Here is a 26,512-nt window from a genome sequence, read left to right as displayed (position 1 = left end):
TTTTCTTCCATGTGATAGCTTTCTCTGGTTCTCAGATCATTTTTTCAACTTCTGAGGGCTATCTCTAATACACTTTCCCTTTCCAATAAACCTTAACATATGTTTATGTCTGTATTATTTTTGTATTAGTCAACTATATTCCATTATAAGCACCTTGAGCAAGCACATCTTAGAGACCAGGTGTCTATGCATCTGTACAACTAGCATTTGTTGTTTAAGTACCAATGGCTTGCAATCGTGTATAAGTATTAGAATCCCCTGGGGAGTTTATTTTTTAAAAAAGTATATTGAAGCCTGAAGTTAGTGCAGATAAATTAAATCAAACTATCTAGGGATTGGAGTCCTGGACATTAATATTCAAAATAAATCAAAACAATGCAAACAAAGCAAAACAATTCCTTCAGCTATTCAGAACCAGATGGGTTCATTACCATTCCACTAAGCAAAGAAGGGAGAAACATTCTGCGTGACATTGCAAAGGTTCATCAAATGCTCGGCTCCAGAAGGAATCTTAAAATAGCTTTTGCTAATGGGTCGAAGGCACAACTGACACCAATTACCCCATGCGAGTCACTTTCACTTGTCTTTTGTTGCCTTCAGCACCCACCTGCAGACACTTAGCTCAAGCTTTGAATTGGCTATTTCCTCTGCCTAGAACGTTTTTCCTCAAGATATTTCCAGTGATTTAGGCATCTGCCTCAATGTCATATCCTCAGAGAGGTCTTCCCTGATCTCATTATGTAAACAACAATTTCTGTCTATCCCCTTCCTCTGCTTTATTTTTCTTCACAGCACAAATCACTCCCTGTCATTCCATTACATCGTATCATACACTACAAATGATTTGTCATGAATTTGTGAATCTTGTTCTCTAGCACCTTGCTCTATTTGTGATAGAAGAGGCACTGGATAATTACTTGTTGGATACCAGCAATTCTTTTACACTCGGTTTTCTTGCTGACATGGGTTAGGAAGCTCTCAGAATCTGAGGGTGCACAGTCTAGCAAGATGAGTGTGTCTAGCTGTCTAGACAACTGGAGGAGATGTGTGTCCAGCTTACAGAATGTGTTAACTGACGGAACTAACAGGCACTTCTACATACCTTTGCATACCAAGGAAGGGGCACTCCAGGGAGGGGTGGGGAAGGCCAGCACCTGCAGGCAGGGAATATCCGGTTGAATATTGGTAACTGGGTTCTCCTCATGCAGTAAGGTTCCAGAACCCTCTTGATAGATACGTCAGGTAGAGAGTTTGAAGAGCTTTGTGATCACATTACCTTCAGGGAGGTGGAGATTGAGTACAAGGACTGAACAGGGTGGGAATGAAAGTATAGATGCTCCTCCACATGCAACAGGGTTACATCCCGATAAACCCATCCCACATGGAACATATCGTAAGTCAAAAATGCATTTAATACATTAACCTCGTCCATCCAGCCTACCTTAAACATGCTCAGAACACTCACATTAGCCTACAGGCTGGCAATATCATCTGACAAAGCCAATCTATAATAATAAAAGCGTGATATGCTAATTAGACGGGATGGCTGAACAACCTTCTGGACGAAGCTGGGGCTGCGAGAGCCGAGCCCCTTGCATGAATTTTGTGCATCGGGCCTCTAGTTTTCCAATAAAAGTGTTAAATATCTCATGTACTTTATTTATTACACATATCACTTTCACACCATCATAAAGTCAAAAAATCATTACAATGAACCATCATAGGTTGGGGACCACCTGTAAAAGAATATTTTCTAGAAAATGAATAGCAACAACAACAAACCCAATGGACAGCAAAAGGAATAAAGAGTTTAAAACCAAGAAATCTGGGCCTGATTGGAAAGAAATTGAACCTGACATTTACTAAAATAGCTCTCTCTCGTTTGATTAAGATGTAACTCAACAGTGAGTTGAGGTAGGTGGGTAAGTGTTAACTGGAGGGAACTTCCCTTCACAAACTGCTTGGCGCTCTAGTTGTAGGCAAACCGTTCACGATCATCTCTTGCTTCTGTCACCGCTGGGTGTTTGGCTGGATTGGCTGCCGCTGGTACGGATGGGCTGGATTTTTCTTTGGCTGTGGAAGTCTTATCACCATGACTGCTGTCAGCCTGGATCGATACCTGAAAATCTGCTATTTATCTTATGGTAAGTAGGAAGGCTTCTAACTCCCTGATAATCAAAGCTAGATGGCTTATCAGAACTGTCCGTATTTCACCCATAGGCAATAAACAAAGATTGTTCATAAACTCATTAATACTCAGGAGTATGTGTATTTATAACCTATCTTATCCTAACATATGTTTAAAGGTTTGAATCGGTGTCAATGTGGCTTTCTTTTAATACTACATGTATAAGAATGTCTGGTGTTTGCTTTTAAAAGTATCCTTTCCTTGTATAAAGCTTCTCCCATGTTTTGCCATGCAGACAAAGGAAACAAAATGCTTTGGAAGGATGTTAGGTCCATGATGCTTAGCTGGTTCCCACACAGTAAGTGTAACTGCATGAGATGTTTGTGATTCTCCTCAAGCACCAAGGCTCCCTGTGATGGCAGAGATGAGGAATTCAACGGTCTGCCTCTAAGTTAGAGAGCCGGGCAGCTGGGTCTGCAGGAAAGGACACACACAGAAATGTCACCCATCAACCCTTTTGTGGTATTGGTAGGTAGGTAGAAAGATGAGTGATGGGCCAACAATAAACAAGTTTCCAGGGGCTGAAGTTTTTGTTTGTTCGTTTGGTTGGTTTTTAGTGATTAGACTATCCCACATGTTAGAATAACTTTTTATTACCTTTACTTCTTGGGTTCTGGAAACTTATTGAATGCACAATAGAAGCATTTGGGCCCTCAAATTCAATATTGAGAACCAATGGCAACCAGGGGATGATATTGGCTCCCTCTGGATTCAGCTGCTCTGTCTCTCAATCTGCCAATCAGAGTGACTGTGACCGTGGGGACAGAGCACAGTCTGGAGCCCGAGGCGGGAAAGGTTGAGTTGACTTGCCACTCTCAATGTAGTGGGGTTTTCCTTTGCATTTTAGAAGCTTACAGTCCCCAAATCCAAGGAAATCCTGCACAGGAAAGGGCAGGGTCATCATCCACCATCGTCACAATCCAGCACTCATTCTTTAAAAAAAAAACAAAAAAAAAAAAACATTGCATCTCCTTTTGTAAACAATTTAAAACTTCCAATAGAAATAGCTTAAATAAAAATTCCCAATAAGATAAAATATATAATTATATATATTCTAAATGACTTCAGAGTCAAATTATTTCTATAATCTTATTTTTGGTCATATCAGTGATGGAAGAAGGCTTGATTTGGGGTGGTGAACACATAATGCAATATATAGATAATGTATTATAGAATTCTACACCAGAAACTTATAGGATTTTAGTAACCAATGTCACTCCAATCAAGTCTATAAAAAAGAAAAATGTGAATATGTATATATGTATGTATAATATATTTATATATATATATTATAGACAAGAAGGCAAAACGTTCAACTTCCTGGGAATATTGGAAGTATATGAAGCTTTAATGTCTCTGCTTTTTAAATATTTTCTTAAACATAGGCTTTGTGTCAATTAAAGAGGTGATCTTCTCCATCCTTAGAATGATTGCAGGGCATAACTACTATGGGAACTGTAGACCTTTCTCCCATATAATGTGATAAATTGTTTTAAGACATCCCTGACAGACAGCCACTTGGCCTCTTCTTGAATAATTCCAGTGACCAGTGACGGGGAGCTTACTACTGCACAAGGCAGCCCATTCTCTGATTGGTCTGCTATCATTGTTACAATGTTATTCCTTATATTAAGACAAAACTGCCTCCCAGTAATCTCCACCCATTGGTCCTAGTTCTGACTTCTGGAGCAACACAGAACCAACCTACTAATCTACTCCCTCCTGTACTTGACAGCCTTTCACCATACTCAAATGTAAGTATAAAACACCTTACCAAGTAACCCTAACCATAAATGCTTGTAAGTATGCCTATGCACATTCCGTAAATATATGGGATTTTCCATGCCCATGTTTTATCCATGATAATGGATAACCAAGGGCTGACATATATAGTTGTTATCCCTATCTCGTTGGGCTCAAACATTTTTTTTAAATGCCATGTACTTAAAAAAATAGAGATAATAGAGAATATAAACAATCTGTTCTATTTCTTGTTAGCACTAAATGAGACAAACCCAGGAGTAAAAAATGTATGTTACTGTCGTTCTGAAACAATGAAAGAGGCTTTGCATTATTTCACCTAATCTTATCAAAACCTGTAAGTAATATAGTCTTACTTCTTCCATTTAACTCATAAGAACACTAACATTGGCAGTCCCATGAAGAAGGTCAAATACTAGAATTGAGAAGTAGGCTCTGCTGCCTTCCCAAACCTCACAGGGCACTAAGTAAGGGCAAACCTTGAGTCTATGCCTAAGAAGTCATTCTTTTTTTTTTTTTTATTAATATGTCTTGATATTTCTTTTCCGCTACTGTAAGACCAAGGCAGGAAGGCCCTGGTCTTCCCAGGCCCTGTGGTGTGAGGTGATAGGCAGGGTGTGGAAATAATTTCCCATGGGCTGCAGCCAACCTGCCCGTGGTGGTTGTGTTGAACTTTGGGAAATGCTCACTAGTGCCTTACAGCTCTTCTAGATGATTGCACTGTTTCTTCCTCCTGGAATTCTCTTTTGGTTAATAGACACTAGTGCTGAAAAATGGAGCTCATTATGTTTTTTTCTTTTGTTTCATTTTCCTGAAAATATTTTCACAGAATATTTTGTAGAACGTGATACCGTCTACCTAGATTTCTTCCCTCTTCCCCTAAGGCTGTGTGAGTGTGGCTATTGTGTTCATACAGTTGAAAGATTCAAAATCTGCTCTCACCAAGCAGAGTCAACTATTTCAATGTCACCTCAAACAGCCATGATAAATTGCCCATCAATCCACACGCGACAAGTGTTTAGGAAGACAAGTGAAATGAGAGACACAAAAGCTTTTAGGGAGAAGGGTACACATGTAAAAGATATAAGCAATGTCTTGTCATTTGATTCTACCTTGGATGACCCACTAATACATGCCTTTTTTAGTTCAGTCTACCAGTTGGCCTCTTGCATTGAATAGGATCTCAAAGTTCATTCTGGATGCTTTCCCAAGATCCTCCACTGTCTTCAGCATCCTCTCATCTTTTTTTTCTGTCCTCTTTCCCCAGCTTTTGTCACGTCCCTCTCCAAAGGCTCCCAGATGTCTAGAGCAAACCATCCCTGTGAAATTACTTCCGATTTTATTCTCTTAGAAAAAGATCCAGCTCTGGAACTTTTCTCCCTTCCCTCCGCTCTCCCTCAGGCTTCAGTTATCTGACCACTTCTCCCAGAAGCTAATGGAATAACTCTTTGGATGTGGAATTTGACATATCGAGGGGAGGTATTTGGGTGGAGGGCAGATTATATCTTGGTAATGGTTTTCTTCCACCTCCAGGGGTTTGGCTGAAAAGGAAGCACACCTACATCTGCCTGGCATTCATCTGGGCCTATGCTTCCTTCTGGACCACCATGCCCTTGGTAGGTCTGGGGGACTACGTACCAGAGCCATTCGGAACCTCCTGCACCCTGGACTGGTGGCTGGCCCAGGCCACAGTAGGGGGTCAGATTTTCATCCTGAACATCCTCTTCTTCTGCCTCTTACTCCCAACGGCTGTGATTGTGTTCTCCTACGTGAAGATCATTGCCAAGGTTAAGTCCTCCTCCAAAAAAGTAGCTCATTTTGACAGTCGGATCCATGGCAGCCACATGCTGGAAATGAAACTGACCAAGGTAACTGCAGTAATCATTTACAGAGGTGTTTTCTAATCACTTAAAACTTCAAAGGGCAAAAAGGATAGGGAATGTTGGAGACTGGGAGGTCTTAGAATCTCTACTGTTTATGTCCTTCTGAACTTGGTTATTATTTATCTAAACTTTGTGGTGTATCTTTTCTCTGTCTCTGTCTCAGTCTCTCTCTCATTTATACACACACATACATGCACACACACACACACACACACACACACACACACACACATACACTAATTCTAATATCTACCAAAATTATACAGTGGATCTACTGGAGACTTATTCTCTCTGTTGAAGAGAATATTACTGGTTCTTATAAATTATTTTAGCATAAGAATCATAACTTTTATAAATTTTAAAATGCCTCACAGAATTTACTGTTTTATATGGACTTTGATTAGGGACATGATTGGGGACATTCTGCTCTCACACTTTGTTTATAGAGTAAGAACTTACCACATCTGCTTTCCTATGGAAACTTAACACAGGAGCAATTTCTGCAGATTTGAATCCCCTGGTAAATGCTAGTTTTCAGAGTTGGCAGCAATTTAAATATTGTGACATAAGGAAAAGGGCAGACAATTTGAAAACAAACTAAGGTATTAATTTTATCATCAACACTTGCCAGGTTTGTGACCCAAAGTTAGACACCTTTAAATCTCTATTTCTGCATGAGTATAATCTATCGCATTGGGTTATGGTGGAGATTTAATGAGATAAAGCATGTTGTCCTGTCATCTGATGCATAGATGTTAAATAAACCATAACTTTGCCTTTCTCTTTACACTTTCATCATGTCTCATCCTTATGTGGAAAATACTTGTCAGCTTATACTATCACAATAAATGTCATACAGATAATATCAAACTGTATCATTAATATTAGTACATTGGACTTTCCATCTTCTATTTTAAAGATACAAGTAAATGTAGATGGAGGTTCTAGTAATTCCTTCTGGTAAACCAGTCAGCCATGTTGATGGATAGCCCACCTTCAAGTGTCATCACCGCCTACTTTAAGGACCAAGGTCTCAGGGACCTTATCAGTTCCTTATTGACTGGAGATGGCTTCCTAATAAGCCAGGGCCTTCCTCTTAGCCATTCTTCTCTCCAAATTGCTGAATTCCAGTTGTTCTAAGATTTCTTGGTTGCACAGTTGAGCTAAAGATTCTTTTTTTAAAAATTAAAATTAAAATACAGTTGACATCCAATATTAGATGTATAACCCAGTGATGCAACATTTATATTCCTTATGAGATCACCAAAATAGTCTTGTAACTGTCACCATACAAAGTTATTATGATAATATTGACTGATTCTCCAATACTATACATTACATTCCTGTGACTTATTATTATTATGTTTTTTATAACTGGAGGTTTGTACCTTCTCCTTTCCCTTTTTTACCCATTCCCCACTTTACTCCCCTCTGGCTACCATCAGTTTGTTCCAGTTGACTTTTGCTCCCTAAACTCCACTTGCTAGGCAGGAGGAAGTTTGATGGAACTTTTCATCATTCGAAGTGTATACCAATAACCTAAATACAGAGCAGCTATTCATGAACAAAAATGCAGAATTGGGAATCATGATCTACTTCTATCTTATAACTGCCTACAAAGTAAGAAAAAGTTTTTCATAAAATGAAGGATCACAAACTATTTTTATTTTTTATTTTCAGCTCTTCCTTGAGCTCCTAGCTCTAAAAAATAAATAAATCCAAGTTAAATGTGAGTTACACTTAGTCCAAATTCTATTCTATATCCAGCACTGTTCTAGGAACTGGGTGAATGCAACAGTGATAGTGTTCCTTTCTAGTCACTGATGGAAGGTGGCCCAGGGAAACAACACGATGTCTATCACACTGCTGTGGATTTCAGTTGACCTGGCAGCCCTGTAATTTGACATACCGTGAGGGTGCTGAGATGTCATGTGACTTTCTCTTCTTCCATCCCCCAGTGTCATTGGCCTTGAGACATTTTTATGATCTTGCCTAGTGAATCTGGGTCCTCATACGCATGAGGTCCTTCTCTAGTTTCTTCAAGTCTGTTCTCATCAAGTCTATTCTCTTTCCTGTTTGTCTAGTTGCTTGCCTTGACCCCCTCACAATTATGAATATGCCAGGTTCTTATTTTTGTTGTGTATTCGTAGAGGGTTGGTAACTTCTGAAGCTCATTATCCATATGAGGCAAAGCTCAGCACACACCATTTAATTTGACTTATGATCATTCTCCTTGTCCTAGACTGCATAGATTAAACAGGCTCACCCAGACCAGATTAACCAAACAGATGTTAAATGAAAAGTGTAGGTATATATGTGCATGATTTTATTTTATGTATATTTTCTACCATATATACTGAATGATATTGTATATTATTTCTATATTTCATTTACATATATTACATGTATATTTGAATAACCTAAATATATGTTTCTAATTATTCACACTTGTGCAAAAACCTTGAGTTAAAATTGAACCCACAGTGAAAAATAAACACAACTTTCTATTGTGGCATATTCTGTACTAAATTAAAACTATTTTAAATTACTATTAATTTGACCTTGATTTTCTATACTGAGTGAAAATAAATAGGAAAAAAAAGCCTCCTGCTGGGTCTTTTTCCTTCATTTAGCTACCTCTCAGGATTGGCAATTTGCCTGTTTGCTTGGAGCTTCTGATCTTCAGAACAGCCTGGTCTAAAAGCTTATTACTAAAAGGCCACCTCCGAGGATTCTGGGATCAAAATCATTTACTTTTTTGTGTACTCTAATTATTTCTAGATGGGTTATTACCTGGGCCTGCGTTTTGCCAGTCTGGCTTTGTCAACTTAAAAATTGATGTTTTATTTATAACCCTTTCTCCACACTGTAGCTTCCCTCTAATTTGTTTTAAAAGGTGGTTTTGCTAGGCTTTTGTAGCAGGCTGAAATTTCACAGACTACAGAAATTGCAGAGGTGTGCAAAGTAAAATAAAATAATCATAAAGAAACCAAAAGGAAAAACATACTCTCTTTATATATATGTCTATGACTCAGCCTAACCTCATTTTTAGGTCTTCATTTGACCTTGTAAAACAATGTTAAACAATCAGGATAAATACAGTTGAATCAAGAGTTTTTGTCCTCTTCTCACGGCTATGTTCTACTAGTAAGGACATCTTTATAATTCCACAGTGCCAATGGGTGGGGGCTCCTAGTCTGCTGGTTGTTTATTGATCCTGGTATTGCTGCGATATTTAAGGTTTCCTCTGGTCTCAGTCATCACTTGTCATGGGTCACTTTGCATCCTTCTTGTCCCAACTATAAAGCCTCTTCAGATTCATCAACAATTCCAGCTACTTCCCCATCTTTGGACTGCAGATGTTGGGAGCTTGGTTAAGACCCTGAAAAGTGAGGCATATGTTTTCTGCTCTTCTATCTCCAAAGCATTGAGGCTCTATTGCTCCCAGACCCCCATCCCTGTCCCTCCTCCTCTCCCCATCCCCACCCCATGCTAGCTCAGTGGAGTAGCTTCGGAACAGTTTCTCCAGGTTAGCTACCAGCTCCTCCGATGCCCTCCCTCGCCTTCTGGCTGTAGGCTCTTCACTCACGCTGCAGTGGGAAAACTGGCTCCTACTGCACGTGCATCCCTTAAATTGTTCACATAATAAGCCTAATGCCCCGAGTCCTTCAAGTCTCTGGCTGCGGATACTCAAAGTCATTTTAATCCCACTCAAAAGCCTCTTCTCCGATGTATTTTTCTCTCTCGTAAATTTCCAGTTTCTTTTATAAAACTCAGATGCGGAGAAATGAATGTTTTACTTCTTTGAGTATTTTGGCTTCTAAAAACCTTCACACAAGGCAGTGAAGGCTCTTGCTGCTACTTTACAGAGGGAGGTGGTGGAGTCACAGGAAGGGAATGCCAGAAGCATAGATTAATTTTTCCAGATATTAGTAGGCAAATTCTATTAGTATTTCATATGTATTCATTTAACAGACGTAGATCAGCTAGTGTCCCAGACCTATAGTTAGTATGTAGATCCTGTAGGTACCCAGCTTTCTCTTAATTTTCCTATTTCCTCTAAAGTCCCTGCCTAGTTGAAGCCCCTCTGTAGGCCATCAGAGCACTTGGCACATTTATGTTACTGAATCTCATGTTTATTGCTCTTTTTTTTTTTAATATATTTTATTGATTTTTTACAGAGAGGAAGGGAGAGGGATAGAGAGCTAGAAACATCGATGACAGAGAAACATCGACCGGCTGCCTCCTGCACACCCCCCACTGGGGATGTGCCCGCAACCAAGGTACATGCCCTTGACCGGAATCGAACCTGGGACCTTTCAGTCCGCAGACCGACGCTCTATCCACTGAGCCAAACCGGTTTCGGCTATTGCTCTTTTTTGAAAGACAGTAGGTAGGTGAGGGCAAGCACTGTTTGCTGCTGCCCTCCGTAGCCTGGTGCCTGCTAGATGCTTAATCAAGATTGCTGTAATGAATACATAATTGCATAAATGAAGTTAGCCTAATTATGTTGATGAGTGTTAAGCAGTCCCTTGACCCCTGGCTTCAGCCCCTCTTTCCCTTTTATTCCTGAAGAGGTGTTTTGTTTTGCTTTGTTCTTTCACCATGATTGTAAATTCTTTTTTAAATTCATGAACATAAATGTCTGCTTCCCTCAAAGGATTCCTCTCCTTTGTTGCTCATCAAGTGTTATTTATCATTGATGATTTGGATTCAGGGAACCCCATGTGAATTCTAAGGGTAGTCTGTAATAAGGCTGACTGCACTGCTTTATTTTTTCACCTAATTAATTAACTTATTTTATCTGTTTCTTTTTAACTTAAATGTCACTTCCCAGAGAAATATTCCCTGATTGAATTCATCTTCTTATTATAATACTAGGGGCCCAGTGCACGAAATTCGTACACTGGGGAGGGGTTCCTCAGCCCAGCCTGCTGGGAGCGTACCTAAGCCCCAGTCTGGCCTCCCTTTTCGGGAGGCCACCGGGCTGATCCGGGGAAGGCGCCAGCCCCATCACCCTGCTACTGCAGCCACTGCCAGTCACCGCAGCCGCCAAGGTATTTTCATCAACACGGACTCCAGTCCCTTCACCATGAAAAAATGGCAACTTTCTTTAGGCATTTTCAAGATGTGGCTTTCATAGGATATGACATTTCTTTCTTTATTTTTCTTTTTATCCTCACCTGAGGATATGTTTCCATTGATTTTTTTTTCCCCTTCCCTCTGATCCCAGGCTCGGCCCCTGCCCAAGCCTAAAGCCTCAGCCCCAGGCTTTAGGCTTGGGAAGGGCCCCCTCCCCTCCGATGGCTGGCTGGGAGTGACCTGGGTGCCAAGGAGGTTCCTAGGACCCAGGTATGTATACAAATTAACCACCATTTTTGTTTGGTTAATTTGATATACTCACTCTGATTGGCTGTGGGCATAGTGGAAGTATGGTCAATTTACATGTTTCTCTATTATTAGGTAAGATTTTCATGCTGCCTTTACATTTTCTTCTTAGAATATGTCACAATATATAATTAATTTACAACTACATATTTATTTTTGTGATTATTTGCTCAATGTCTGGTTTTACCACTGGTAATAAAGCCCATGGGGTTAATAACCATATCATTTTGTTTACTTTATGGCTAGTTTTGCCACTAGCCCACCGAGAAGTCTCACATAGGTGACATTTGTTATTTATTTTGGCTGCCAGTGGCTAAGCCCCTTTCTGTGACTGGAATTTTTGTATTGAGGAATTTCTAACATTTTGTGTCTTGCTGAGGAGTATAGGAAAGCAGGGCTGGCAAAGATCGCCTCTTAATTTAAAAGATACAAAAAAACCAGTTATTACTTTTCCAAGATTCCCTTGCAGCTAGAATACAGCTCTGACCCTAGGCTCCAGGCACATCAGCCTATCTCAGGAATTAGTGACACCAGATAAAGGGGCAGGGAGGGCTCTCCCCAGGCCATGGCTATAGCAGCAATAGTTTCTGCATCAGAACCAGTTCAGGGCATAGTTTTGGGTATGATTTCTGTCTGCTTGGCCTCATTCTAAGTCCAGCATTCTCAGTGAGGCTGTGTCCTCACCAACACATTCCTTTTCTGTCTCACTCAGCCAACGTCCATTTCTATTGCTTGAACTCAGAATCTTGACAGATTTACTTTGAGTCAATAACTTTCCCTCTCTGGGCTTTAGTTTTCTCATCTATGAAAAAAGCTGTGGGAGGGGGATTAAGTGATAACTAAGTTACCTTATAAAACTCTGAGGTTTGCTCTGCCAGCATGGCTCAGTGGTTGAGCATCAACCTATGAACCAGGATGGTTCGATTCCCAGTCAGGGCACATGCCCAGGTTTCAGGCTCCATCCCCAGGAGGAGGTGTGCAGGATGTAGCCGATCAATGATTCTCTCTCATCATTGATGTTTCTCTCTTCCTTTCTGAAATCAATAAAAATATATTAAAATTAAATAAATACAACTCTTAGATTCTGTGAAAATGGCTGGATTGGTTGGATTATTTATAGGTCTGTGGTGCCAGTTTGGCTCAATGGGTAGAGCATCATGATGCCTGTGGACCAAAGGGTCCCAAGTTTGATTCAGGTCAGGGGCATGTACCTTGGTTGCAGGCTCCTCCCTGGCCCAGGTCCTAGTTGGGGCGCATGCAGGAGGCAACCAATCAATGTGTTTCTCTCACATTGATATTTCTCTCTGTCTTTCCCTCACTCTTCCACTTCCTCTAAAAATTGATAGAAAATTATCCTCAGGTGAGGATTAAAAAAAAAAAACAACGATCTGTGGTAATAGCTCTTATTTCTAAAACCACCTGGCCTCCCCATCTGAGTACCTGAGTGTTTACCCACCTCCAAATAGCAGTATCCCCATCTTGGTTCATCTGTAATGAACAGTGAACTCTCCCTTGTTTTGTTGAACCAGATACTTATAAATGTACTAGAGGCCCGGAGCATGAAATTCATGCATAGGTATGGTCCCTAGGCCTGGCCTGCAATCAGGGCCATCTTCCCTGGCAGCCGGCCCCCCCCCCACCGCCACCCACCCCCAGTTCCCTGTTCCCCATTGGGAGATTGAAGCCTGCTGGCCAGGGGGAGGGACTGAGAGGTTGGTCGGCAAGCCCCTATTGGGCGATGCCTGTGGGCTGGGGGAAGCTCCTGCATTGAGCATCTGTCCCCTGGTGGTCAGCGCATGTCATAGTGACCGGTCGTTCTGCCATCTGGTCGATTTGCATATTACGCTTTTATATATAGAGAGATATTTTCTGTTCTCTATGCCAGCCACTACCTCATTGGGGAATATTGTGTTCAGTTTTAGATAAAAACTCTAAAACACAGATGCATGGAGTGACATGACCTAATTTACACCCTCTCCTCTCAACAAGCTTTCGCTTGTTTATAGAGTAGTGGTATTTTAAGATTTGAGAAAATTGCAACTGGGAAGTGCAGAATTCTTCTGCTTCTTCTTTTTTTAAAGTATGAATTGATGTTCTCTACTTGGATCACAACCAGGGCTGACATATGGCAGACACACCGAAGCTCTCAAGAGTTTTTTTCTAGAAAAATGTTTGAAGGAGGGTTTGGGACAGTTGACTCTAGTTGTCATTCTGCTGGTAACATAGAAGGAAGGTAGAAACTCAAACTAGATATTCTTAGAGTTGCTGAATTAGTTAATTTCTTAAAGGTGGTGTGCAAGGTTAATATCATTATCCTTGCTTTTCTATAGATGAGGGGTCTGGGGGCAAAAGGAGGGAGATCATGATGTCAAGTTCTCTGCCTTCCTCCATACCATTGGATGTATCACTCAATGACAGGCTGCAGTCTTATAACTGGCATCTACTACTGCATTACTATCTTTTAATATCATTTCCCCCCTCCAATTGAGAGCAAATCTATAAAATTGCTAGCTATACCCAAGACAAAAAAAAAATCAAAACCAAATCTTATTATTCCTATGCTCCTGTGAATTGTAGGTCCCCCTCCCCATTCTCCAATTGCACAGATGTGGTGATGGCTCTTCTTGTGACCTTATCTCATCCCAAACACTGAAATATATTTCTTATTACTAGTCTAGCTGCTTCTGCAATGTGATTCAGTCCTGTTATTGGTGGGGAATTTCTTCCATCTCTTTGGTCCTTCTGTTCAGCCTTAACTTCCATGTCAATTCCATGTCCTCTTCACCTCTAGTTCATTGTTCAAGAGGGCATGGGGCTTCAGCTGTTGGCTGAAGTCTTATTCATGTCAGGGCAAAGGAGCCTGATGGGAATAACTGAAATAGTGGTTCTTAGAGGCTCAGGGATTCTGCCTCATTCACATTGGTCCTTGGAGCTGAACCAAGATGAGAATCCAAAGCCCAGAGTATCTCCATGTCAGTGACTGTCCCTCAATTCTACACTACCCACACAGAGAGGACAGGACCCCTCTTCTTGGAAATGTCTGCTGGGATGGTTCAGGTGTGTTGGGTCCAACAGCAGACCCTATAATTGGACAATTTACTTTCAGTCCTATTGTTTTAATTGGTTAATTCACTGGACTTGATCCATACAGGCAATATTAGTTCCATGACACTTGATGCCAGCCTGCACTGGAGCTGAAACACAATGATATCCCTTGGTTTCTGCAGCAAGATGATTTTGAAAGGAACTGGCCTGCAGATGTGATTCTTTTGTAGAAGCTAAACACATATTCTGTGATTTTCCTCCCACAAAAACTGCCCAATTTAAAAATTTAAAGTTTTACTGCTTTCCCAGTGAACCAAAAAGCAGTGATAAAAGTGCAGCAATTAAAAACTAAACAACTTAGAGAAAGCAGACAGGTACAGGTGCCCATGTTATAACGGGTTTAAGGATATCTGGGAGAAAAATTCTGGAAAACTGAAATGAGGACACACTTAGAAATGAGGAGGGCAAGGAACAGACTGCATAAATGATTAAACACAGTTGAGTAGAAAACTGAGTAGAAAGTTCTGGGAAAACTGAGCGCTACATGAAAGTTTTGGAAGATGTTGTAGAATATATCTGAAAACAGGTTGAATATTTTAATGTTTAATATTTTGTGGAATATATTTTAACATGAGAAGGTTGAAAATAATGAACATCCCTCATTTTAACTTCGTATTCACTTCAAAAACCTAAGTAACATTCTTTAATAGCTTTTAAATCCAGGGTTCCTTCACTCTTTCTGCTTTAAACCTGCTTTCTAGTCACTCACTTTAAAGTATTTAGCTTTATTCTAATCTCAGAAAAACCACACTGATTTATTGGCTGTATTTATAAACTACAGTAGTTTAATTCTCCTATGCCCTTTTAAAAGGGATAACAGAATGAAGATGTTTTTGGTCCTTCCTGTTGCCCATTGTACACTCCCATGATAGTAGAAAATATGTAAAATGTGGAATATATTATGGACTAAGTGCCGATCTATTTTTTGTCGATGACTTTGGCAGCAATACAGAAAACAGCTCTTCATTAAGATACTGTGAAATAAAACCCTCACCAAAAGGAGAAGGGATGGTGCTATGTTAAGTGCCCAGACATCTGCTAAAGCAAGTTTTATTTGTATAGTTATTGTTTAGTGGGGGTTTGAAAAAATATACCCTCAGTGTGAGCCTAGGGGCCTCCATTTCATTTACAAACAAAACTCACATCGACCAAACCAAATACAATCTCACCCGGGTAATCTTCTGCAGAAAATGGAAGAGCAAGCACGCAGGGGACCTGTGCATGTGTGGTATGCCTGGTTTGTAACTGTGAAGCACAGGTGAGAATTTTGGCTCAGGACCTTAACACAAGGCTGCAGAACGGGCTTCGGGACCCGGGGGAGGTCTGGGCTAATTTGATTCATCTCCTTGGGATTAGATTTCTATTTGCAAAGTGGAATGAAATTAAATATTGTTGAGGGGTTTTTGTTGTTTTGCTGCAGTTACGTTTTAGAGATGAGCCTTGAACTTTCTGGGTGAAATTCTAGAACCTGCGACTTAAGGGTAGATTTGCTTGTTATTTGGCACATCTCACACATGCAGGGTTCCCGGGGCTCATGCACGCTGCTGACAGGCTGTTCACAGGCCAAGCAGACTGAGGGGTATGGACAGTTCCTGCATGCAACACTCTCTGCTCCCACAAAGCATGTTGAAATGCACATGCACACAAATGACTTTGCTTAAAAAATACTTATCCAACTAGATTTCTACTATTATTTTATTGACTTTTAGAGAGAGAGAGAGAGAGAGAGAGAGAGAGAGAGAGAGAGAGAGAGAGAGAAATTCATGGCTTGGTTGCCTTCAGCATTTGCGTACTGACCTGGGATAGAGCCCCCCGTCCTGGGTATGTGCCAGAGTGGAACCTACATCCTTTTGGTGTACAGGATGATGCCACAACCAACTGAGCCCCCGTCCAGGGCTCCAGTTGGATTTCTAAAGCAAAAAAGGATGCATAAATATTGTTGCTTTAACTCTATTAATAAAATATTTTGTGTCTTATTACTAATTATTGATCCTCTACACCCGTTCTTCATGCCCTTGATGTTGGGAATTGTTATTTTACTTCTAAATAAGGGGATGGGGCAAAGAAGTGGCCCCTGGCCTCAGATAGCTCCGTCCAGAGCTTTAGGGAACTCAAAGGTAAAAGGAAGGTCCATTTTCCCTAGAAATCCATGGTGGGTTTGATTATACTTTTTCTAGTAATGTGCCCCTCCCTGTTCCTGCTACTGCAGCCCGGGGCATACAGTCCTCTGGTCAACCTGGTCATGTGATGCCTGGTCCATAAAACAGCCGAGGGGTGGGAAGGGAGGCTGGCAGTGCTAAGGTACAGGATATACTGAAAAGAGGAACATAAACCCTAACAAACAAAACCGATCCCTCTACACAGCGGACTGATTTGAATATAGTTTCATTATAGCAGGTCCTTTAATAATGTTTTGTTCAATGTCATTTTGTTATATTGTTGATGAGATGAGATATTGTAGGAACTTTACTCTTATTTATATCAATTAGCCTATGGTAAAGTTGGTTTTGTTACAAGTTGTTTCACTTACAATTGCAGACCTATTGATGATGTTAAGTAGTTATCTAACAGAAAGAATATTCTAGTAGGTAACAGTGTAAGGTTACTTTGAAGTTAGTGTACTTTCCCACAATGAGGACTTGAAATAGCTCAAGTTTAAATAAAATTAAAACCAGCCCTTGTGGGTTTGGGTCAGTGGATGGAGCAGGACCGTGGACTGAAGGGTCCCAAGTTTGATTATGGTCGGGGCACATACTAGGTTGCAGGCTAGGCCCTGGTCTGGGCCTTTGTGGGAGGCAACCAATTAATGTGTATCTCTCTCACATTGATGTTTCTTTCTCTGTGTCTCTCTCCCTCCCTTCCCCTCTCTCTTACAGTCAATGGAAGAATATCCTTGGGTGAGAATTAACAAAACAAAACAACAAAACCTGATAAGAGTAATAATTCTATGTGGGCAGAGATTGTGTTTGCTTCATTCATTGCTTTATCCTCAACACAAAACATACAAGAGACACTCAATAATACTTTTTGATCGGATGAATAAACAATGACCTTTCTACCTCCTGGTTTCCTCCTCCTCATTTCATTTTACAGGTTAATCTTCCTAAGCACAGCTCTCAGTATATCTCCTGCTCAAAAACCTACTAGTGCCTCAGAGCATATGGAATTAGGTGCAAGCTAAGTTATTTGTTATACAAAACCCTGCATACATGGATGTTATCTTTTTTCCAGCGCTATCTTCCTTTGCTGCTTTTTCATATGCCAAGTGTATTGCTCACCAATTCCTGTATGAACTTCACACATACCTGTCTATGCCTTTGCTCATGCTGGCTTCACTACTGTTCCTTTGTTTCCACTTGCCAACGTGAAGGTCATATGCTACATCCCTCATGAAACTCAATGTGTCCCATAGCATGTAATTTTGTCCTCCTGGCACTTAACTCCTATACAGCCTTGTCCTGTAGTTATTTGTGTTCTAGGCAGTAGTCAGCAAACTGCGGCTCGTGAGCCACATGCAGCTCGAGAGCCCCAATTTACCGCTCTGTTGACTAATGAGTTTGCCGACCACTGGGATAGGGACTTAATCACAAGGAACAACAGCCTGTAATTATTGGAATCGAGAGTCTAGGTCAGTGGTTGGCAAACTCATTAGTCAACAGAGCGGCAACCCGCGGCTCGTGAGCCACAGTTTGTCCACCACTGTTCTAGAGGGATACAGCCAGGCACAAGGTGTACAGGTACCTCTACAGCACTTGTTAGTGTCTCTTGCCCAAAGCACTTTCTAAAAGAGTTTGCTGAATTGAAGTGAAATGATCTATTCTATAGGGCCAGATAGTTGCAGGGCACTAATTAAGACTACATTACTAAAGGGACTGAATTGCAGATTGTGAAAAATTAGGATTTTCTAAATCCTATTTCCTTTTTTTGTTAATCCTCACCAGAGGAGGATATTTTTTCCATTGATTTTTTTTTTTTAAGAGAGTGAAAAGGAGGGGCGAGAGAGTGAGAGAGAGAAACATCAATGTGAGAGAGACACATCATTTAGTTGCTTCCTGAATGCACCCGACCAGGGTGAGGATTGAACCTGAAGCCCAGGTACAGCCCTTGGGTTCTCAGGCTGTCACTCGAATCACTGCTCAGAGCTTAAATCCTATTTCTAAATATTCTTTGGCCTGAAAGTTAAGAGGCCTCTAAAGTAAATATATTTTTGTGAGAGAGAACAGGGCTTTCTGGAAAAGTCTCTTTTATACAACTGTGTCACTTTGGTTAAAGCTCGGTGATTCTTTTACTTTGTAGCTGGTGAATTTCCATGATCTGAGCCTCAAAAGTAAGAAAGATTGAGCCAAAAGAAATAACATTTAATGGAAATCTCTGAACAAGATTCATATTAGAATTTCAAATAAGGACAGTTTCTAAGTTTCCTGAGGCAAATATGGGTGATTTAAAATTTTATCAAGGTGAGCATATTTTCCATCTAGTTTTTAACTCAACGTGGGCTGAGAAGTCTGGAAATTGCAGGAGCAGTGATGTCTTTTTTGCATGATTTCCTGTGCCATGTAGGCACAGTGGGACAGTGTTCATAGGGTTAAACTTTGGGCCTTTGGGCACATTCAAATTCTGCAGTGAAGAATAAATGAATTGTGGTAAGTGGGATAAAGAATTGTAATAACTTCTCCTGGCCTAATATTTCAGATGTTCATATAAAATGATTCCTACAGACAGGAGAATTGGAAAGATGATAGACTTTATTGAGTATACATAAGCTACCTGCCTTTCCGCCACACCAGTATTCCCAGCAGGTGTCTTGATTTTGTTGTCTGTTGCTTCTCTCACCAGGTGGCCATGTTGATTTGCGCTGGCTTTCTGATTGCCTGGATTCCTTACGCAGTGGTCTCTGTGTGGTCAGCTTTTGGAAGGCCAGACTCCATCCCCATACAGCTCTCTGTGGTGCCAACCCTACTTGCAAAATCATCAGCAATGTACAACCCCATCATCTACCAGGTCATCGATTACAAACTTGCCTGTTGCCAAACTGGTGGTTTGAGAGCAACCAAGAAGAAATCTTTGGAAAACTTCAGGTAAAATTTCAGAAGCTGGAAATGAGTGATACACTTTGGTTTCAGGATCCCCTGGGGTTCAAGCCACTCCAATGTGCTTTCTACTTAGGCTTAGTGCTTATCACTTAGGAGTAGAGTCGGAAGGGCTTTCTTTTCTTTTCTTTTTTAAAAATATATTTTATTGATTTTTACAGAGAGGAAGGGAGAGGGATAGAGAGTTAGAAACATTGATGAAAGAGAAACATCAATCAGCTGCCTCCTGCACAGCCCCCACTGGGGATGTGCCACAACCAAGGTACATGCCCTTGACCAGAGTCAAACCTCGGACTCTTCAGTCCGCAGGCCGACCCTCCATCCACTGAGCCAAACCAGATAGGACAGGAGGGCTTTATTTTCTTCATCAAAATTCCTGAAATCAGATAATTATATATGTAGGAGATGATGACATGAGAGTGATAAAGTGATTCTGGTTTTTTTATATTTTACTTATTTTTCAATTAAAGTTTACAATCAATTTTAGTTTCAGATGCACAGCATAGTGGCTAGAAAATCATGTACTTTACAGAGCAGTCTCTCCAAATGTTTCATGTACCCACATGGCCCCATTCATAATTATCACAATATTATTGGCTATATTTCCTATGCTCTAATTTCCTATGCTCTGTTCTGTAACTACCAATGTGTACTGCCTAATCCCTTTACCTTTTTCTGTTTTTGATTGTAGAGCAACTAAGATATGAAGCTGTGTTCATTTGAACAACCATTATGTATCACTCTTCCTTATCTAGGACCAAACCCATTTAACTCCAAGACTACGGTTCCACATGGCACTGATCCAAAATTAAGTTCTCATAACAGAAAAGATTCTCCTGTTTGGGACATTTCTATCACTAGCTAAGAGTATAAGATTTGGGCAGGCAAAGATAGGAGAGAAGGGAGATGGCATTTTCACTCTGCCAGGTTCCTTATTTTATTTTCACAAGAGCCCCATGTTATCCCTTCTCTTATCTTTTTCAGATAAGGAAACTGAGGTTAAGTGAGCTGCCCAAGTTTACCTAGGCAGGAAGTAGCAGAACAGGGATTTTAATTCAGGTATATTGGGTTTCAAAATTCATTCTCATTGATCTGTGCTGATTCTGCTTCACAATGAACAAGTGAGTTTGGGAATCCAGGACCATTTTCCCTAAAGGCTCAGGGCAGGTAAAGAGTTGAGGATTATAGGTGGTCTTCTGTGTCCAGTCAGGGCCGATCTCAGCAGTAGAATGTGGAATAGGTACCTGAATTTATGATCTGAGGTGAGGGCAATTGAGAAGGTCCCAGGTTCTCTGAGCCCACTTTTTTCTTATTCACTTGAGGTCTAGTTATTTTTCAAAACTATTTTCTGCAAGTAAGTAGGAAACAGAAGTGGGGGTGGTGGTAGAACTATGAAAAGATGTGGGTTTTTAATCTTGTTCTTTCACTGTGCTTAAGTGACCGATCTTTTGACCTTTTGTTTCCTCACCATGTAGGTACAGAATCAAATGAAAAAGATAAAATGAAAATACAAATAAAAGGAAGTGTCATTTTTGCTATGGTACAGGGGAAGAAATGCACAATATGGAAGTAGAAGATCAGCATTTAAGATCGATTTTGCTATTTACAATAGGTCTAAAATTTGGGGGCAAATTAACAATTTAGAGCCCAGGATTGGAATGAGCTGATGGCCCTACTCATGTTCCTAAATTGTAAGAATTACACAAAAAGTGAATGTGAAAAGGGCTAAGTAACAACTGCTAACCCTTCTCCCCCTCACCCTCCCCACCCCCGCACACACACACACACACACACACACACACACACACACATTGTTGGTGTTTAATGCCTTCTCTGTTGAATTGAAAAAATTCAAATACTAAACCAAAATGCATCTATTTTGGAAGTAATAACACTTTGCCCTTATCAACTATTGATATTCTACTATGAATAAGGTAGAGAGAATACTTTTAATAGAGCAGTTATGAGAGAAAATAATGGGACACTTCTTCTTCTGAAGGAGATGGGAATTTGACAGGAAGGGCTGAAGGCAAATTTCATCTACCTCATAATTTTGCCTCAGATTGACTCTGTGTTCTGCACATTCACTCACAAGTGTGAGCAGCACATACATATTCAACACTCAACAATGAAAATACAGGAATTAATGTGGAAGAAAGTGGCTTAAGGCTACAAACCTTTAGAGAAATCAACCAGGAGAGAGACAGTTCAGTACACCTGCTCCCATTAGCCATTTATAGGAAATATGGCCATTGCTTTGCCAGAGGAGGACAAGGGCTGTTTCCTTACTCCAGAGTTTCAGCTTTCAGTGGAAACAGCAGGCAGTCATGCTGAAGCAAGGAGGAGCCCTTAGATTCTAAGGATTGAAGCATCTTCAGGGGAGGTACGCTAAAGAGTATGATGAGTTGCAGATTTTAGAAGGATCTGCTTCAGACCAGAGCAGAAGGGTGAGAAGTGGCCACCAGAGGTTTCTTTATAACTTTCCAAAGGAAAAAACAAACAAAAAAAACTTGTTTGTCTTTGTTGTTATTAAGAAGCTAAGATGTTGTTATTAATTGTAATGTAAATATCTGTGTTTTCCGATGGTCTTAGGCTCTACAGCAGTGGTTCTCAACCTGTGGCTTGCGACCCACAGGTTGAGAACTGCTAGCAGGGTCGCCTAAGACCATCGGAAAACACAGATATTTATATTACAATTCATAACAGTAACAAAATTACAGTTATGAAGTAGCAACGAAAATAATTTTATGGTTCCACAACATGAGGAACGTATTAAAGGGTCGCGGCATTAGAAAGGTTGAGAACCACTGCTCTAGAGACATAGATTGATTTCAAAGAAAAGAGCTAATATGTTGAATATGAGTTGACTCACCCCCCACCCCAGCCCCAAAATTAAGCTGATAAAGGGAAAAATATGTCCAAGACCCATTTTTGAAATGGTATTTATTCACCCTCTCCCCACCTCACCCCCCCACACACACAGGGTATCCAAGTACAGCTCCTGTACTTTGGAAAGTGTTTTTCTCCACCTTGTTGCATGTAAGAGACACCGGGAAAATTTTGAAAAATTACTGCAGCCCAACGTCACCTGCAGAGATTCAGTTTTAACCAGTTTTGACTGGGGCTGAGCTTCAGTTGTTTGATTGTTTAACTCTCCCAGGTGATTCTCATTTACAGGCACTGTTGCCAGCCAGCGAACCCGAGTCTCGGAAAGGAAGGCATTAGTGCAGCTCATGGGACCATAGGCCTTTCACCCATGGTCACTGATTGTCAGTGACAGATGACCCAGGCAGCAGATGCTAAGCCAATCTTAGATGGAATAGGAAAGTTCTAAAGACACTGGGGGTATATGGTGAAGAACAAAAACATTTTACATTCCTAGGATTTGAGTAAAGATAAAGAAGAACAGAGCCCTAAATTCTGCATTGTTATTGTAATCAGACTTCTCCTGACCACCTTAGTTTTAATGCTGTCTTCAAAAAGAATGCTCTTTCAGTAGGTGAGTCATAGGGTAAAACTGAATGGTAGACAGGTATACAGTGATTTTTATTTCCCCCTAGAGGACAGCAAAATCACTAGGGCACAGGAAATGTGGCATGAACAAGTGGCATGTTTTTGAAAAGCTCTACCCAAGGGATTATTTTTACTTTGAGAATTCTAAATTGAATTATTACTTTTCATCTTTTTGAAAAATAAGTTTTTATTGATTTTAGAAAGAGAGGAAGGGAGAGGGAGAGGGTGAGAGAGAGAAAAAGAGAATCACTGATGAGAAGCATAGATTGGCTGCCTTCTGCATACTGGGGATAGAGCCCTCAACCTGGGTATGTGCCCTGACCTGGAATAAAGCCCAAGATCTCTCAATGCACAGGTTGATGCTTAACCAACTGAGCTACATCAGCCAGGGTTCTTTTTATCTTTTTAATTCAACTCTTGTGCATACAATATTCATGATAGTCAATGTTGATATGACGTGCCTATATATGTGTGCATGTATATATGCAAATAAAATGCATACTAAATTGCATTGTTCTTCTCTATCTAGGCTGCACACTATAACCACTGTCAGGGAGGCTTCTGCTGTGCTGGAAATCCATCAGGAGGTATGAAGATGGACACAGCATCACATGGACACCATTGTCACTTCTTTGCCTCTTCACTGCTGTTAATGTTTAATTGTGAACACACTTTTCTCTGTGTTATATTTTTATATTTTGTACACTTTCCCTCTTTCTCCTTAAGCCAGGATTTACTGGGAAATATTCCAATGGTCAAAAGGAATCTAGATTATAAGATGCTGCTTAAGTAATATTACTAGGAAGAGTCTCCTTAGAATTCTCTTTTTATTACTATTTTAAAACCTATTGTAATGCCAAACAGTGTTAAGTCTGAGATATGAAGAAAAATGTTTAAAAGTTTTATTTATTAGGGTATTATTTAATTCCATTACACCATCATTGTTATTTCTTAAGGCAGGCAGTTTCTGGGGTTCAGGGAGGTGGGTGATCACTGGGATCCTGTGCTGGACCATGGCTTTCACTGGTAGATGTTTTGATTCTCACAGCCACTCTCTTCTCATGCAGACAGAGGTTCCAAGTCTAATGGCAGAGATTCTACAAAGTCGTCCTCTGGGGAAATCAATTTTGCCTTAATTCCCCCAAAGCTCTCTTGTATCTCAGAATTTGAGGACTGAAATAATTTGAGGAGTGATGATAATTTTACCAGTGTGGGTTTTTCTCATTAAATTCTACATGCTAATATAGTGAGTGTAATAGGCCATTAGCAACTATAATTATTCCAGAAACAAATTTAGAGAAAATAATGATATATGTGTTGTTTCATTGTTTGTTACCTTTATTCTTTCTTGTGTCTGTCTTTTGTTTTCAATAAATACCTTGTAAGGTTTATAGGTTATGAGCTAAAGATAAAAATGAGAATTTCAAAGGCTGATAGATCCTTTTAAGAGTTAATGAAAGGGCAGGCATGTGAATACTAGGTACAAATTTGTCTTCAATTCACTGTCTACTAGTATACTTGATCTTCTTTCCTAATCCAAGGAGTATGGCCACCTATTTTAACTCAAGCCCTAGGCAGGTATTGTCCAGGCTCTTCTGCCCCATCCACCTCCTCCTTCTGCTTGAATCTAAGCCCTGCTCACCAATTCTGATCCTACCTTTCTGATAATATCTGGTGAGATAAGTGAGAAAGGAAAGAGAGAGACACCTCTAGAGCCACTGATACTCTCTTCATTCTTTGCATTCAAGTATTTATAGAGAACTAGAGGCCTGGTGCACGAATTCGTGTACCCGTGGGGTCCCTCAGCCTGGCCTGCGGGATCGGGCTGAAACCAGTTCTCCTGCATTTCCTGAGGGGTCCCAGATTGCGAGAGGGCATAGGCCAAGCCGAGGGACCCCACCAGTGCACGATCAGGGCCGGGGAGGGACATGGGAGGTTGGCCAGCAGGGAGGGACCATGGGAGGGCTCCAGAGCATGTCTGGCCTGTCTCGCTCAGTCCCAATCAGCTGGACCCCAGCAGCAAGCTCACCTACTGGTCGGAGCGTCTTCCCCCTAGTGGTCAGTGCACATCATAGTGACTGGTCGACTGGTCAACTGTCTGCCCCCTCGTGGTCAGTGCACATCATAGCAAGCAGTTGAGTGGCCTTAACATATCATTAGCATATTATGCTTTGATTGGTTGAATGGCCAACTTGACCAACGGACACTTAGCATATTAAGCTTTTATTATATAGGATGGGACCCTCCTCCAATGTTCAGCCCTGGTACATGGCACCGTCAATTTCTTTGTTGTTTTCATTTTCTCTAGAGTTGAGGTGGGGGTGAGGAATGAGCTGATGTGGAGCAGTAGTTTAAGATTAGTACTGAATAGATGTGTGTATAAAACAGGCTTTATGATTACAGCAAGAGAAGGGACAATTCTGCCTGGGGCTTGGGACTGCTTACCAAGTCTGGAGAAAAGAGGCAGAATTGTCATGAGAATAGAGAGACAAGGGACTTTTAAGCAGAGTGTAAAGTACAGAGGTGTGAAAGCATGTGGGGCCACAGGTGGATGGGGACACAAAAGCAGAGCACAGAGTCTCTGCCTATGTCTGCACCCAAACTCAGTGCCCTCAGTAAGGCTGTGAAATGGAAATAGTAACAACTGTTCATTCACAGAACTGTGAGGCTTAAATGGTATAAAAAACACCATGACTGAGGAAGCACCCCGTACATGTCAGCAATTGCTATAAATATTATTAAGGTGGGTGCTGGTGGTCAGAGGTGGGGCTGGAAATGGTAGTTAGGCAAGGCCAGACCAGACACAAGGGGCTTTGTTTGTGCTGTTATATGAATTTTACCTTGAACACAATGGAGAGACCCTGCGGGATTTTAGGCAGGAGAAGGAAGTGATGAGATTTATAATTTTGAGAAAGATCAGTCTTATAGCAGTGTGGAGGGTGGATGGTCCTGAGTGGGGGTGGGGTTCAAGATTAGAGGTTGGGAGATCAGTTAGGTGGCTTCCTCAAGAAATTGCAATTTATGGGAGTCTGAATTAAGGAATGGTAATAGAAATGGAGATGAGGATATAGGTTTACAGTATTTTCAGAAGTAGGAAGTTTTGGTCATTGATTACATGTGAGATGAAGGAGTCAAGGATGACAAGGGGCCTCTGCTTAGGAAATAGTGAGGATAAGGGTGTCCACAGAAGGGAAAATGCCAACAAGGGAGTGGGATGGGACAAACAATTCCTTACGTTTGAGATTTGTTGGACACAGAGTTTCCACAACACAGGTGAAGCTATTTAAAATAGGAGTTAAAAATAATCTAAAGTCATACCCTACGATAGAAGGAGTATAGAGTTTGGGAGTTAAGCAGGTAGGACAAGACTGTTAAGGGAGACTTTGCCATTTCAGCCAATCTGAAGGAAATTAAGTGAATGCATTTTTGTTTGTTTTGTTTTGTTGTTTTGTTTTTGTTTTTGAGGAAGTGTTAATGGAAGTGAATGATGGAAGGAAGAAGAAGAGGGGACATTCAGAGTAATGTTGCTTTGTCTATAAGGTAGAATTTAACAGACATTGCATAGAAGTCCCTGAAGGTAGACC

The 26,512-nt window shown here is 40.7% G+C and overlaps 1 protein-coding gene across 1 annotated transcript in view; it reads left to right on the top strand.

Annotated features, from left to right (window-relative positions):
- Positions 1–23,521, top strand: part of OPN5 (opsin 5) — a 29,030-nt gene extending 5,509 nt beyond the window's left edge. Inside the window, exons 3-6 of the mRNA XM_008153205.2 lie at positions 1,974–2,144; positions 5,483–5,817; positions 19,162–19,403; positions 23,458–23,521. Of these exons, the coding sequence (XP_008151427.1) occupies positions 1,974–2,144; positions 5,483–5,817; positions 19,162–19,403; positions 23,458–23,521 (812 nt within the window). The remainder of the gene's footprint in view (positions 1–1,973; positions 2,145–5,482; positions 5,818–19,161; positions 19,404–23,457) is intronic.
- Positions 23,522–26,512: the final 2,991 nt, after the last annotated feature.

The sequence above is a fragment of the Eptesicus fuscus genome, chromosome 10 (assembly GCF_027574615.1).
Source record: "Eptesicus fuscus isolate TK198812 chromosome 10, DD_ASM_mEF_20220401, whole genome shotgun sequence".
In the NCBI taxonomy this organism is placed as follows: Eukaryota; Metazoa; Chordata; class Mammalia; order Chiroptera; family Vespertilionidae; genus Eptesicus; species Eptesicus fuscus.
Note: the sequence above shows the minus strand (reverse complement) of the source record. Positions and strands in the feature narration are given on the sequence as shown.